Source organism: Mobula birostris, chromosome 3 (genome assembly GCF_030028105.1).
Source record: "Mobula birostris isolate sMobBir1 chromosome 3, sMobBir1.hap1, whole genome shotgun sequence".
NCBI lineage: Eukaryota > Metazoa > Chordata > Chondrichthyes > Myliobatiformes > Myliobatidae > Mobula > Mobula birostris.
In genome coordinates, this window is record NC_092372.1 from 63,602,661 (window position 1) to 63,619,304 (window position 16,644).

Here is a 16,644-nt window from a genome sequence, read left to right on the forward strand (position 1 = left end):
CACACTCTAAAATCACCTTCCTCATTAATGTTGCTGCTTGATCTGAGAAAGAAAAAAAATGACTGCAGGAATTTTATGCTTGTGATGCTCATCTCAAACCTTTCTCTGCAAAATTTAACAGCAAAATGCCCCTGTCTCATTTTGCTGAATTATTCTACCTTTCTTCTTTGGCAATCTTTAACCCCATAATTTTCTCCATTTCTTTCTCATGTGCTTTCCCTCCTTTTTTTCCCTTATAGCTTACTTGTCCATAATACATCACTCATCTGCTGTCTTTGGTTTCCAATTACTCTTTTTGTCTTCAGTTTTAGTCGACCTGTTTTCCCAAAACTCATACAACAGGAATTCTGCAGATGCTTGAAATTCAACGACGTTTGAGGCCGTGACCCTTCGTCAGGACTAACTGAAGGAAGAGTGAGTAAGGGATTTGAAAGTTGGAGGGGGAGGGGGAGATCCAAAAAATAAGTAACAGATGGGGTACGAGGGGGAGGTGGGGCCTTAGCAGAAGTTAGAGAAGTCGATGTTCATGCCATCAGGTTGGAGGCCCCACCTCCCCCTCGTACCCCATCTGTTGCTTATTTTTATGCACACATTCTTTCTCTCACTCTCCTTTTTCTCCCTCTGTCCCTCTGAATATACCTCTTGCCCATCCTCTGGGTCCCCCCCACCCCCGCTCCTTGACTTTCTCATATCCCCTTTTGCCTTTCACCTGTCCAGCTCTTGGCTCCATCCCTCCCCCTCCTGTCTTCTCCTATCATTTTGGATCTCCCCCTCCCCCTCCAACTTTCAAATCCCTTACTCACTCTTCCTTCAGTTAGTCCTGACGAAGGGTCTCGGCCTGAAACGTCGACTGCACCTCTTCCTAGAGATGCTGCCTGGCCTGCTGCGTTCACCAGCAACTTTGATGTGTGTTGCTTGAATTTCAGCATCTGCAGAATTCCTGTTGTTTGCCTGTACTCAGTACTTTGATCTATGAAGTCCAGTGGCCAAAAGTTCTCTTTATAACCCTATCTACCTGTGACACCACTTTCGAGGAATTATGGATCTATATTCCAGATCCCTCTGATCTACCACACTCCTCAGTGCCATACAGTTCACTGTGTAAGTCCTACTTTGGTTTGTCCTCCAAAAGTGCCTTACCTCGCACTTAACCGCATTCATTCTGCCATTTTTCAGCCCATTCTGCATACAATAATATTCAGGCCATAAACTGAGTACTCCACTCAGTAGAGCATATTTGATTGCACTGGAAAGGATGAAGGGAGATTTACAAAGATGTCTCCAGTATTGGAAAAGCTTAGCAATGAAGGAAGATTAGGCAAATACCTTCTTTGGTGCAACAGAAGCTGAAAAGAGGTTTAATTGAAGTGTATAAATTTAAGATTAGAACTGAGAAACATAGGATAGATAGGAAGGATCTACTTCCCTTGAGAGAGGAATCAAAAAGCAGGGGCACAGAGCTGTAGCAATTAATCGTGGATTAAAGGGAAGATGAGGAATTTTCATGTATCGCATCTTAGGAGTTTGGAACTGTATGAAAGTGGAGTAGAAGTGGAAACCCTCAGCATATTTGAAATGTATTTGCATTTATATTTCAAGAGCTGTGAATTGAAGGGCTAAGGATCTTTAGATCTTCAGATTCATTTATTTATCACCTGCACATTGAAACATGCAGCAAAAGGCGATGTTTGTGTTAACAACTATCACAACATATGGATGTGCAGGAGTTTGGTTTTTGACCTTTGGTATTAACCCCAGGACACGCCAGTCATGGAAATTTGAACTCTGAGCCTTGAACTATGGAATCGCATAGTCCTCTCACCGTCCCAGGGGTTTGTCCCAGGCTTGGATGCAGACTCACAGACATTGGTCCTCAGTTTCTGGATGTGCCGACCCAGGGGCTTTGACCATTGGGTCTCAACTTCTGGACTTGCTGACTTTGGTCTTTAACATTTGGTATCGACCCCAGGACTCGCCAATCATGCCACTTTGAACTAGGGGCCTCGAACTCCAGACTTACACAGACTTCTGATCCTGGGACTTGTTGAACTGGGGGGGGAGGGGTCACTGCCCCCTGTGCCTGCTGCCCACACAGACCTCGTTGAACTGGGGGGAGGGGTCGCTGCCCCTTGTGCCTGCTGCCCACACAGACCTCACTGAACTGGGGGGAGGGGTCGCTGCCCCTTGTGCCTGCTGCCCACACAGACCTCACTGAACTGGGGGGAGGGGTTGCTGCTCCCTGTGCCTGCTGCCCACACAGACCTCGTCGAACTGGGGGGAGGGGTCACTGCCTCCTGTGCCTGCTGCCCACACAGACCTCTGATTCTGGGACTCGCCATCCTGAGGGTCACCATACCTCGTCCATGGGACCTGCCGTTGGCTGCAGGGATCACTGGTCTTTGCCTCAGCACCTGCTGACCTGACCCCATCCGTGGGGATCAATAGCCTACTACCACAGAACATTTTGACCTGGACTCCGGCCCTACCACTGACTCTTCACTTACTGCTCCTGAGCTCTAACTCTCCTCATTCCTGTCTCTAAACCCTAACCTGTCCTCTAACTACCCTCACCGACCCAAAACCTGAAAAGAGAGCGAAGTCTGAGCTACAACCTTTACAGATTTGGTAGCAGTGTTGGGTAGCTTTATTTGAGCAGCATGAACACATTTTGAGCTAAATGCTCTCTGCTGTGTTGTATAATCCCCGTGTTTCAATGAAAGATAGTCAGTGCCAGTATTGGTACTGACCGCAAAACAAGAATATTTTATATTTTAGTTCACTAGTATCCAATCAGGAAGAAATCTGCCATCCTTCCTATTAATACGACTTACAAGTCCACAGCAATGGCATTGACTCAACAGTTCCTTCTGAACTATCGTCTCAGTTTAACATTGATTGGAAACGATTAATTAATGCCAGCTTTGGCAGTGATACCCACAACCCAAAAATGTACATAACAAAATAAGGAACTGCCAATTCATTTTACAGTTCTGGTAAGAAGAAATAAGCATAATATACACTACAGTTTAAGCCTGGTTATCACCAGTAAAAAAAGAAAATTGCATTCTGATCACGCAATATGTCACCTAACACATTCTCTACCCTTGGATAATCTGCTTGTACCACATGTAGAGAGATTTGCAACAGTTTCCTACAACTGTTATCATTGTGCTACTCATTAATAATGTCACAATATAGAACACAATATTAGGAATTTCAATGTTGTTAATTCAGGAACAGTTTGTGATGATAAATGTCTTTCTGTAGTTTGTGTTCAGAAGATAAATTCCCATCTCCGAATATTAGAGTTGCCTTGGGCAGTGAATTTGAGATTTACACAGAGGTAATATAAATGTCCAGTGAAAATCTCCAGTGTGCTATTCGCCTTTTATGTTGAATTTTGTTAAATGTAAGCATAAGTTCCAAGAGAAGTAATCAACTTGGACCATCTTTCACCCAACCAGACAGATAGGTTCACATTAATTATTCCTAATGTACAAAAGCATATTTCTGCTTTCTAAAAAGAAACATTTTCTGTAGGATTAAGTCACATTGCACATTTTCATCAACATAGTTTTCCTTCACCTCCCACTCTAGATGAAATCAGGAGTGAACAATTCCCCAACCTCTAAGATATAAAAGAAGCCAGAAATATTGGTAAAGCTGAGATATTTTTTGTTCATTTATCACACTCACACAGTAAGTTCCAAAATGTTAAATTTTTTTTTTTACCTGAGCTTTGTTGTTTCCCAGTCTTCCTTTCACTTGGGTCTGAGTGTCTTTCTCAGCTGCTTTCTTCTGAAGCTGTGGCCCTCTTCCAAAGAATATATAGTTAACAAATGCGTACTCCAATAAAGCCAGGAATACAAAGACAAAACAACCCATCAAGTAAATATCAATGGCCTTAACGTAGGGGATCTTGGGAAGGGTTTCCCTGAGGTGGGTGCTGATAGTTGTCATGGTAAGTACAGTTGTGATTCCTGTAAAATAATAACAATCAACAGATGACATTTAAATATCTATAACATATAAAAAGGAACTTCCATTGCATGCAATAATTAGAATTTGTGTTGATGTGGTGCCTTTAACACAAAAAATCTTAAGTGCTTTACAAAAACACAATCAAAGCCTCATAACTGTGATAAAAATTTAGTCAATGATATGTTTTAAATAGGGTCTGAAGAAAGAAGAGGAAGTGAAGAGGCAAGATTCTTGGTAGTGCAAGGCACACCAGACAATAAAGAGATGAAAAAAGAAGATTTGTGAGACCATTGTTTGAATATGTGGACAGATTGGAGGATATGGGGGAATTAAGGGATGATGTATTTCAGGGATGATGCCAGAGGAGAACGTACTGGATTGAAGCAGAGATTTGGATGAGGTCAAATTCATGGGGTGAGTTGGAAGAGTTTTGGAGCAGTCAAACCTGGAACATACAAAGGCATGAGTGAGGGTTTCAGAAAGACCCGAGATATAGCCGAAGTAGGCAGTCTTTGTGATGGAGAAGTTATATGATTAGAAACTCAAGATGGATTCCAAAAGGATGCTCAGGTTATGAGCAACCTGATTCAATCTGAGAAAAAAAGTCGGTGATGGATGAGATCAGTGATAAGGACACAAAGCATGTGACAGTCTCATTTCTTCCCATTGTTGGATGATGTGATGAACCCAAGGCTGGATGACAAACAATACGTTTGATACCACTGAGGCAGCAGTGATTAGACATGAGATTTCAAAGAGTTGGAAACGGAGTCATCAGTAAACACATGGAAGCCAACTTCCTATCTGTTGATTGTTTCCAAGGATGACAGGCAGAAGCAGGGAGGGAGGGCAAGCTGGATCCTTTGTTGGGGATTTTTTTAGATAATGAGAACTTCTATATGGCATGAAGGAATGGACCAAAATGAGGGATGCAAAGGGAAAAGACTCAGAGGAGGTATTGGAACCTGAGACACACAGTCAATGTTTTAGGAACAGCTTCTTCTCTCCAATATCAGGTTCCTACCTTGTTATACCTCTTTCACACTATTGACTTACTTATATTTAGTAACTTCTAACTTTTATGTCTTGGACTGTACTCTGTCACAAAACAACAAATTTCACCACATAGGTCAGTGATAATAAATTTGGAAAAAATTGAAGGGGGATAGGTGAAGATGCTGACCTTCATTGACAAACTTTGCAGGAGTATGAACAAAATTCTAATCTGCATCACAAGACAAGATCCTTTTTAAATGAAGTCCTCATCATCTTACAGCACACCTTTTGCCCAGAGCCTCCCCCACCCACAACAATAGTAAGATCCAACTATGATCAAACTGGGGTGGGGTGGGGGGGAGGAATGACATTTCATCGGAATGAATTTTCAGTCAGGACCTAAAAGAACTGCGCAAGTGAGAATTCCTGGCAGGGAGTCCCCATTACAGCTGTGCTGTGATATATAATAATCTAGTGCTTATTTTACGAGATTCTCATCACTTCCTGCTTAAACCACAGCAGCCACATTTGCTCTGCTTTAATTGTTCTAAGTAACCTATAGGGTTACATGTGTTAATTTTACCCAAGTGATTTATATCAATTATTGTTAACTGTATTTAGGTGATGTGTGCTAATAAACTTTGTCACACCCATTACTGTTGGAGCAGACCTCAGGAAAATGTGCTGGTGTGCATGGGTGAGGGACAGAGGATGTGTTATTGTGAATGAAAGTTTTCAAGCAATTAATAAACACCCCTATTATCCTATTCTCCTGTTCCCAACTATCCGGATTTATCGGCCGGGCTTGCATCTCATGTTCTATCAGGAATTATGCTCCATACTCTCATCTCCATTACTGACACCCATGTTTTATATCTCAAGCACAGATCTAGAAAACTGACTGGTAGATGAATACCTAGTGCAACTCTTGCAGCAGAAGCATCATAATTGATCCAGAAGGAGACCCATGACAAAATTGTGATTAAGGTTGATGGCATATATGTTTGCAGGATGAAGTAGCCGATATTTCTTTTAAGTCGAAAACTCAGTGATAGTCTTGGATAAGAACCTAAAAGATAAAAACATTCAATTAAATGTGAATGTCAATTCTTGCGTGCTACGTGATAGCTTTAGATTCTGTTCTACCATTCAATTAGATCATGACTGATATACCACTTTTCCTTATCTATCCATATTGTCTCTGCCTAACAAAATCTTACAAATATCACCTACTGTTTCAAATTATCCTGATTGAAATCGCAGTTTGAAGGGGAAAAAAAAGTGACTTATTACCAAGTCGGTGTTTCTGACATCACTTCTGAATGAACTAGCTCTAAGTAGTTATGACATCTTGTTTAGGATTCCCAATCCAGTGGGAATAATATATAACATCCTCATTAAGAACAATCCTTAATCCCTTTCTAAACCTTAATCTAAGAGTGACTGCTAATGAACAAGGCAGCTCAAAATGAAAAGCCTAGCAAAGGAAGAATTTATTTTGAAAATGTTCAAGCCCTGATGTAAGGTTTTTGACCTCAAATGTCAACTATTCTTTTTCTTCCATTGATAATACTTGACCTGCTGAGTTCTTCCAGCAGGCTGTTTGTTGCTACAGATTCCAGCATCTGTAGTCTCTTGTGTCTCCAAGCCCCAGCAGGTTTCTCAAAGTGCTTCAATCAAGCCCCAACTCATTTCAGAGTTTATTCTAAATGTTCTAACTGTGATATGCATTATCTGTTCAAAAGTGACATGGAAATTTGGTCTATTTTATCTTTCATTCTTTCATAGGATGGGCCTTTTTAAATGAATAAAGTTTGGCTGTGCTGGTTCCATCATCTGTTTTCACTAATTGAACAATCTGTATAATTTTCTGTAAATAAAGCAAAGCATTATGTATCTGCTGATTTCAAAAGGCATCACTAAACCTCTGTGGTGTCATGGTCTGCTCAAATACTCATCTACAGAATGTTATGCAGGAATAAGGGCAGAAAATTCTGGAAATATTAAGCAGGTCGGTAGCAGAGGTAGAGAAGGAAAGAAAATTGATAAAAACATAAAACATCTGCAGAATTTTGCAAATGGCATCAAAGCAAGTGGTGCAGTGCCACAACAGATAGCACTCCTGCCTCAGCAGCAGGGTCCTGGGATCTAACTTGACCTGGGTGCTGTTTATATGAATATTGCGTGTTGCCCTTGTGACCACATCGATTTCCTCCAGATCTTTCTGTGTCCTCCCTCATCCCAAATGAGCACTGTTGGGTTCAAATGGACCTTGATGGGCATGTGAGAGAGAATAATTTGCTATGCTACAAGAAAATTATACACAGGCCTCCCAACAGTGGCTGGGAGGTGGACCACAGGTTACAACAGGAGATAGAAAAGGTCAGTCAAAAGGGAACTGTTATGATAGTCATGGGAGATTTTAACATGCAGGTCAATTGGGAATATCAGGTTGGTAACGGATCTCAAGGGAGTGAGTTTGTTGAATGCCCAAGAAAGAGCTTTTTAGAGCAGTTTGTCATTGAGCCTACTAGGGGATCAGCTCTACTGGACTGGGTGTTATGTAATGAACTGGAGGTGATTAGGGAACTTAAGGTAAAAGAACCCTTAGGAACCAGTGATCACAATATGATTGAGTTCAACTTGAAATTTGATAGGGAGAAAGTAAAGACTGATGCAGCAGTATTTCAGTCATATGAGAAGGGAGTTGGCCAAAGTAAATTGGAGGGAGCTGCTGGCAGGGATGTCAGCAGAGCAGCAATGGCGTGTATTTCTGGGAAAAATGAGGGAGGTGCGGGACATATGTATTCCAAAAATGAAGAAATACTCAAATGGTAAGATAGTACCATTTGGGAAGGGACAAAGGAAATCAAAGCAATTGTAAAAGCAAAAGAAAGGGTATACAATAAAACAAAAATTAGTGGAAATATAGAGGATTGGGAAGTTTTTAAAAACCTACAGAGAGCAACTAAAAAAAATCATTAGAAGGGAATAGATGAAATATGAAAGCAAGCTAGCAAATAATATCAAAGTGGATAGTAAAAGTTTTTTCAAGTATGTAAAAGAAATGAAAGTGGATATAGGATCGCTAGAAAATGAGGCAGGAGATATAATAATGTGGGACAAGGAGATGGCTGATGAACTAAATGAGTATTTTGCGTCAGTGTTCACTGTGGAGAACACCAGCAATATGCCTGATGTTGTAGTGTGTGAAGGAAGAGAAGTGAGTGCAGTTACTATTACTAGAGAGAAAGGGCTCAAAAAGCTGAAAGACCTAAAGGTACTCAAGTCACCTGGACCAGATGAACTGCATCCTAGGGTACCTGAAAGAGGTAGCGTCAGAGATTGTGGTGGCATTAGAAATGATCTTTGGAAATCATTGGACTCTGGCATGGTACAGAGGACTGGAAAATTGCAAATGTCACTCCACTCTTTAAGAAAGGAGGAAGGCAGCAGAAAGGAAATTATAGACCAGTTAGCCTGACCTCATGCTTGGGAAGATGTTAGAATCAATTGTTAAGGATGAGGTGATGGAGTACTTGGTGACACAGGACAAGATAGTACAAAGTCAGCATGGCTTCCTTCAGGCAAATGATGAACCTATTGGAATTCTTTGAGGAAATTACAAGTAGGATAGAAAAAGGGGATGCAGAGAACGTTGAATATTTGGACTTTCAGAAGGCCTTTGACAAGGTGCCACACATGAGGCTGCTTACCAAGTTGAGAGCCCATGCTATTACAGGAAAGTTACTAAAATGGTTAGAAAATTCGCTGATTGGTAGGAGGCAGTGAGTGGGAATAAAAGGATCCTTTTCTGGTTGGCTGCCCGTGACTAGTGGTGTTCCGCAGGAGTCGGTGTTGGGAACACTTCTTTTTATGTTGTATATGAATGATTTAGATGATAGAATAGATGGCTTTGTTGCCAAGTTTGCAGTGATACAAAAATTTATGGAGGAGCAGGTAGTGTTGAGGAAACAGGAAGGCTGCAGAAGGACTTAACCAGTTTAGGAGAATGAGCAAGACATTGGCAAATGAAATACAATGTTGGAAAATGCATGGCCATGCACTTTGGAAGTAGAAATAAATTGGCAGACTATTTTCTAAATGGGGAGAATATCCAGGAATCTGAGATGCAGAGGGACTTGGGAGTCCTTGTGCAGCACACCCTGAAGGTTAACTTGCAGGTTGAGTCAGTGGAGAGGAAGTCAAATGCCATGTTAGGATTCATTTAAAGAGGTCTAGGATACAAGAGCAAGGATGTGATGCTGAGGCTATATAAAGGCACTGGTGAGGCCTCACCTTGAGTATTGTGAACAGTTTTGGGCCCCTCATCTTAGAAAAGTATGCTAGCATTGGAGAGGGTACAGAGGAGGTTCACAAGGATGATTCCAGGAATAAAAGGATTATCATACCAGGAATGTTTGATGGCTCTGGGTCTGTACTTGCTAGAGTTCAGAAGGATGAGGGGTATCTCATCGAAACCTTTCGAACGTTGAAAGGCCTAGACAGAGTGGATGTGGAAAGGATGTTCCCCATGATGGGAGAGTTTAGAACAAGAGGGCACAGCCTCAGGATAGAGGGGTGCCCTTTCAAAACAAAGATGTGGAGAAATTTCTTTAGCCAAAGGGTGGTGAATTTGTGGAATTTGTTACCACATGAAGCTCTGGAGGCTAGGTCATTAGGTCTATTTAAGGCAGAGATTGATAGGTTCTTGATTGGACATGGCATCAAAGGTTACAGGGAGAAGGCCGAGAACTGGGGTTGAGGAGGAGGAAAAAAAAGATCAGCCATTATTGAATGGTGGAGCAGACTCGATTGGCCAGATGGCCTAATTCTGCTCTTATGTCTTATGGTCTAAAATAAGAAATGGGATTGTCAGTTGCTCTCAGATGGCAGTTCAAAAGGATTGTGGGCATTCAGCATGAAAGTGGAAAAGCAGCTAATTATATTAAATAATTTTTCCAGCTAGCAAGTCCTCTCTGCTTGCAAGTACAAAATCTGACCTGATAATAATTTAACTAATATTTCACTAGGACAGCAGTGGGAAGAAAGATAGTAGGCTAGCTGGACCTAAATTATTACTACATTATTCATGTCAGAAGTCTAGCTTACAGTTTTAGTATAACTCTACTACGCTGGGATAGTAGGGACCCATGATAGACAACAATGCTTCAATCAGTGTTCCATAAATAATTTCTGTTCTGTGTTATTTACACTGCAGGTGCCCTGTCTCCACTTGACCTCGCCAAACTGGTGAAAGTTGGGTTGTTGGAACATGCATGCAGATTGATATTCTTGCCTTGTGTCAAAGAACAGTAGGGTCATCTAAGGAACATCCCTCCCCTTGTTCCATTCCACTTTCTCTTTAGGAATTGGAAGGATAGATGGCCTTTTTGAATTCAAACTAAGTTGCCAGAGTTGAGATTTTCTTTAAAGAATGTAAAAATCTAGTGAAAACTTTTAATTATATCCCAATAATTGCATAATTTTAAAAAGTATTTGCAGGCTTGAGATCACATGAGGAACATTATGTTTAGTTCTGGTCGGATCATTATAGGAAGAGTGCGAACGCTTTAGAGATAGTGCAGAGGAGATTTATCAGAATGATACCTGGATTAGGAAGCATGATTTATGAGAATAGGTTGAGTGAACTAGGGCTTTTCTCTTTGGAGAGGAAGAGGATGAGAGGTGACAGGATGGAAGAGTACAAGATGATAAGAAGCATAGATTGAGTAGACAGCCGGAGACTTTATCCCACGGTAGAAAAGGGCTAATAGAAGGGGGTATAACTTTAAAGCACAGGGAAGAAAATATAGGGGGTTGTAAGAGGCAGGTTTTTTATAGAAAGAGTGGGAGGTGCATAGAATGTGCTGCCTGGGGTGGTGGTAGGGTGGTGCACAGATACATTAGGGACATTTAACAGACTCTTAAATATGCACATAGATGAAAGAAAAATAGAAGGCTATGTTGGAAGGAAAGGGTCAGATTAATCTTGAAGTAGGTCTGAAGAGTCAGCATACCATCATGGGCTGAAGGGCCTGTATCTACTGTATGTTCTATGTTCTATATACTGAATCTTTGGAGCAAATATTATTGTTCTTGTGCATTAGGTTAAGATATTGCCTGGCTCTAGAGATCAGAGGAAGTTTGACAGTGAAGATTGTGCAAAGCCTTACTAATTTATCTTATAGTGTTGCATTCAAATGGTCTGTCCTCCTCAAGTACAAAGAGGAGACAAACTTTATTGTCCTTATTTTGCCTTACATCCATATGGTTTTACCAAGTTTTAAGTCTCACCTAGTTTGGCAGATCAGTTAAAAGCAATGAGAAGGACTGAGATTATGTAGTTCTATTCTTCTTAGAAGGCCAGTCTTCAATCAGCTGGAGAATGATCATGCAAACTGGGTTCGTTTATTGACACTGCATGCTAATGAACACCAACTAATTATATGCGTGACCAATTTAATTCAAAGCAATTCAGACACAAAAAATAATTTCACTAGATTCCAATTATCAACTTCAAGCTATAGAGAAACTCAGTCAGCAACCATATATCTACCCGTTTGTTTTAATCACTGTAGCTTTAAGTTGATTTTGGAATCCAATGAAATCTAACGTCACCTTTTAATAGATTTTTCTATATGAGATCTGAAAAATCTCAATGGACTTTTCTTACTAAAGTGGACAGACAACAACTATTAACCAACATTTACAACTAAGACTAATGTCTTTTGGGAGCTCTTGAATAGAATGTGCACAAATTCAAAATTAAGTAATTACTGATGAAAAAATTGAAATTGCTGGATATAACTCTGCCAACATCAGGGAAAAGAGAGAAACAGAGTTAATGTCTCAGGCCAATGGCCTTTCACTATAGTTGGAAGTAAATTAGGTATTCTTTCAGTCCCTTATTTCATGATGAGTAAGGACTTATGGGAGGTGGTGGTGGGGAAGGGTGGTGTTTATATGCTGCTCTCTTCCCCAATCATTTTATAAAATCATACTCCACTGAACTTACATCAATAGTAGTTGAATAATCATCAAAAGGCAGGCAGCATCTGTTTATTGTGGATTAATTTCTTATTAACAAGAATTGGATTTCTAATTTTCATGTTCATGGAACCTAATGCCTACTTCAGCTGTCTACTGGCACTGCTGACAAAATCACTCCACATTTGGCAGTGGTACTAACCCCTGCAGTGATCTAGGACAGGCATTGTCACTGTTAAATTGATGTGTCTTGTATCTAATTCAACCCTGAAAAATAGACGCTCTAACTACCAACTTCTGTCTGTGACCTTACAATCACATGGAATTCAGCACCTTAATTATAGTAAATATTTTCTATCAAACTGATTACCTGTGGCAAAAACTGCTCTCTTTGAAACAAGTTTGTGCTCAACAATGGAAAATTGTGGCAATTCAATCTTCTCCACTCCTGTGACTGCATAGTTACCACCTGTCCACTGAAATTCAATATCATCTGTTGTATATCCATCTATAAAACAAAAGAGAAGGGGAAAAAAGGTATTGGGAAAGAATTGGAACTCATTATGAAAAACAGAACAATCCTTCAAATGCTTTGTCAGTATTTTGAAAGATAAAAACTTTACTTGCAATGGTTAAAGTAGTAAAGAAATGAAAGCAATGAGCAGTGCTCTGGCTACCATGACAACTGTGATTTGATGGCCTTCTTCTGAAAGAGGGAACCGTGGGTCATGTCTCAATTCAAAAAGCTGAACAGAAAAAGTGAGACTGTCATAATTATGAAGCACTAAGGGAAAGAGGTGTCGTCTTTTGGATGAAATGTTAATCTGAGACATTTTTACAATTTCAACAATATAATAAATCATTCTCACAATAATTTGGAAAGGAGCTATGGACATTTCCCTGTAAACACGCAATTTAGAAGCAACAATAAACTAATTGATCCCTTGAGTTTGATCTGCTATTCAAGATCATCATTTATCTAATTAATCTTAACTCCATATTAGTCAACTCCTGATAACCTTACACCCCTTTGCTTATCAAGAACCTATCCACCTCTTCCTTAAAAATAACTCAAATATCTGCTTTCTCGGTCTTACCAAACCTAACTTCAAAAGACAAATGTTTGCCTCATCTCTGTCTTAAAGTTATGGCTTCCTGGTGACCCTCTCTAAATTTTAATCTTTTCATGCACATTTCCCAAACAGATTATCTAGTCACTACTGCACTGAGATTTGTGGGAACTTTCTGTATCCAAATTGGCAGCTGTATTGCTGAGAAGTGACTACACTTTAGGACTCCATCTTCTTGAACCTTCAGAATTGATTTTGTTTGAATCTCATGATGACTCACGCACCAGCACCAAAACTGTGTTTTAACATTTGTTGTAGTGCAAATGTGTTTGGTTTCCATTCCACAATTATCACTGCAGGCTCCTTGTAGGTAAACTTCCTTCAGGACATCATAACAGATTTGAGTATTTTATTAATTCTTTAGATTTCTTGAAGCATCACAGCAGAAATCATTACTGGATGATTGATGGCTACTGGTCAGTTCTTCGAAAGAAACTTGTCTTCAAGGATGTCAATCTATTCCTTTTTGTCTCTTCTTGAGATAACTCAGGTTACTAGCAGCAATATGGTATAAATTAGCATTGTGAGTTTAGGACAGAACACAAAGAGGTGAAAACCATTACATCAGATCGATGTTCTGGGGACCACTCTGTGATTTCCCATTACTTCCACAGAATACAATACTGAATCCTGCCTAATCTTTTACACAAATCCAATTACTATGTACTCCGATGGAGGGATCCTAGTCCACAATCTGATTCAAGATTCAAGGTTCAAGGTTGCTTAATGTCATTTCCAGCACACAAGTGTAAAAAGTAAAGAATTGTTACCCCGGATCCAATGCAGTACAAAGAACACAATAATAAAAAAACAAAATAAATATAAATACATAAACTAGCTTATACACATAGATTGCTTGTATGTATGTAAAGTGACGCAGGGTTTGGAAATATCTATGTATAAGGTGGCTGACAGGAGATGATAAATTAAAAGTGTGGAGGGGGAGGTGTAGGGTGGGTTAGTGGTTGGTGGTGTTGATCAGCCTTATTGCTTGGAGAAAGTAACTGTTTTTTATTTTTTATTTTATTTAGCAATACAATGTGAGATGGGCACTTCTGGATCAATGAGCCCCACTGCCCAGCAATCCACCCATTTAACCCTTGCCTAATCACAGGATAATTTTAACTGATCAATTAACCTATAAACCAATACATCTTTGGAATGTGGGAGGAAACCAGAGCACCAAGAGGAAACCCATGCACTCACAGGAAGGACGTACAAATTTCCAACAGACGGTGTCAGGATCGAACTCCAGACTCTGGTGCCCTGAGCTGTAATCACCATGCTATCGTGAGTCTGGTGACCCTGGTATGGATGCTACATAACCTCTTCTCTGATGGAAGTGGAAGCAAAGAGTCCAGAGCAGGTTGTGCGATATCCTTCATGATAACGCTGGCCTTTTCCCAGCACTATTCTGTATACTGTATATGTCATTGATGGCAGGTAGGCTGGAGCCAGTGATGTGTTGAGCAGATTTGACGACCTGTCATAGAGCCTTCCTGTCTGTTGCAGTGCAGATTCTGTACTGCGCAGTGACACAGCTTGTTAGGATGCTCTCTACTGCACCTCTGTAGAAGGTTGTGTGTATTGATGATGATGAGTCCAGCTCTCTTCAGCCTCTTCAGAAAGTTCCAATGGTTCAAATGGTTCCATTGTAATATCAGGGAGTGTATACAGTATACCACCTGAAATTCTTACTCTTTGCAGACTTCCATGAAAACAGAGCAGAACCCCAAAGAGTAAATGACAGAAAGATGTTAGAACCCCAAAGCCCCTTCTCCCCACACCACGCACAAGCAGCAGCAAAGCGTCAACCTCCCTCACTGCCCTACCCATTTCAGCAGAAAACCTCACTGACCACCACCCACCAAGCAACAGCAAAACTCCCAACAGAAACCATTGTATACCAAACAGTTTGACATGCCACGGGCTTTCTCTCTCTCTAACAAGGGACAAAGAAGGGTTACCAGAGAGGTGAGAGGGGAGCTAAACAGTTGCTATTAGGATGTTACAATCTGTCATGTTGTTTTTTATTCTGAGATTCTCTAACTCAAGAATCATTAGCCAACTCTTCCCATTATATACACCGGCATGGAATTGGTTGTCTACAGGGCTGCATCCCAGAGGCGCAGATCTTCTAAACCGCTCCTGAAGAATGTCAGCAAATGGCCAGTAGGTGAACTCCAGGAGTGGGAGCTCATTGGCTGTGAAAAACCGCAGTGTGAGGGCAGCTGCAGACCGTGGACTGTGTGAGCTTTCCTGATTGTGTTAGGATGTGCTCTGGGACCATGAAGAGGCTGTGTGAGATGTACTCTCCCAGGAGTTTGAAACTGCTTGTAGCTTCCACTGCTGTGTGCCAATGTGAAGATGGGTGTGAGTAGTGCGAGTTCTTTTGAAGTTGATAATCATCTCCTTTGTCTGACATTGTGTCACGATGTGCACTGGCAGCATCAAAAACCAAGTGTAGAGGAAGGATAGATTTCAATGTAGACTAATTGGGCATCAACTTAAATAATACAAGCAACATGGAATCTCTAAGCCTATCAAAATAAATTTAGAGGTTTAAACAAAAAGCCCCAGGAGACCACATTATAAAGAGAGAGTCACTTGAGAAGAAACATGAGGAACCCTAAATGATTAATGACTCTCATAAAACAACAATTGACTACTTCAAGTGCTCTACAAACCTTAGAGCCCAAGGCTCTTTGGCTTCCTACACAAGCCCAAAGAGCTCATTACAGCAGCCTCCTCCCTATAGCCAATACTTGATGGCCCAGGGAGACCTGAAAACTTAGGAGAGACCTGAGAATTTGAGAGAGACCTGCGAACTTTAAAAACCTTGATGACTCGCAGAACCTAGAGAATCTTGATAACCTTGCAGAGTTTGAGAACATCAGAACATTGACAAGGAAAGCTCAGAATATGGACTTGGAATGTGAACTTGAGAAACTTGGAACATTGACTAGAGATAGTTGGAACATTGACTAGAGGTAGTCGGAACGTGGACTTGAGAAACGCAGAATGTAAACATGAGAAACTCAGAATGTGGACTTGAGAATAGATGACATTCTCACCTAAAGAGGACTGATATCAAAATGTTACGGTTCAACTTTTGCTGGGTCCATTACTGTTGCAATGTGTGCTGGCAATGTTGGAACCCAAGTGCAGAGGAAAGACAGAGTTCAATGTAGAGACAGAGGCCAGAGTTTATTCATAAGAATTCGGTCGCTCAACTGAATGACACCACAAGACGTAACATACTCATATCTAGGACCCTGCGATTAGCACTAATTGGGCATCAACTTAAATAATACAAGTTACACGGAATCTTCGAGCCTATCAAAATAAACTTAACAAGGTTAAACAGAAGACCTCAGGAAACTGCATTACAAAGTGTGAGTTGCCTGAGAAAAAAACGTAAGGATCTCTAAATGATTAATGACTTTTGTTAAACAACAACTACCCAATTCAGGTGCTCTAAAAACCTTGGAGCCCAACACACTTTGGCTCCCTGCACTAACCCAAAGAGCTCATTACACATTGTTAA

At 40.7% G+C, this 16,644-nt stretch overlaps 1 protein-coding gene across 3 annotated transcripts in view; it reads right to left on the bottom strand.

Moving 5' to 3' along the window:
* Positions 1–16,644, bottom strand: part of gabrb1 (gamma-aminobutyric acid type A receptor subunit beta1) — a 292,075-nt gene that overhangs the window by 46,800 nt on the left and 228,631 nt on the right. For 2 of the 3 annotated variants that reach the window (XM_072251842.1, XM_072251843.1), the window contains exons 6-8: positions 12,338–12,475; positions 5,894–6,046; positions 3,733–3,980 (exon numbers count right to left, since the gene is read on the bottom strand). In XM_072251842.1, the coding sequence (XP_072107943.1) occupies positions 3,733–3,980; positions 5,894–6,046; positions 12,338–12,475 (539 nt within the window). The remainder of the gene's footprint in view (positions 1–3,732; positions 3,981–5,893; positions 6,047–12,337; positions 12,476–16,644) is intronic. The other variant, XM_072251844.1, reaches the window with a different exon arrangement.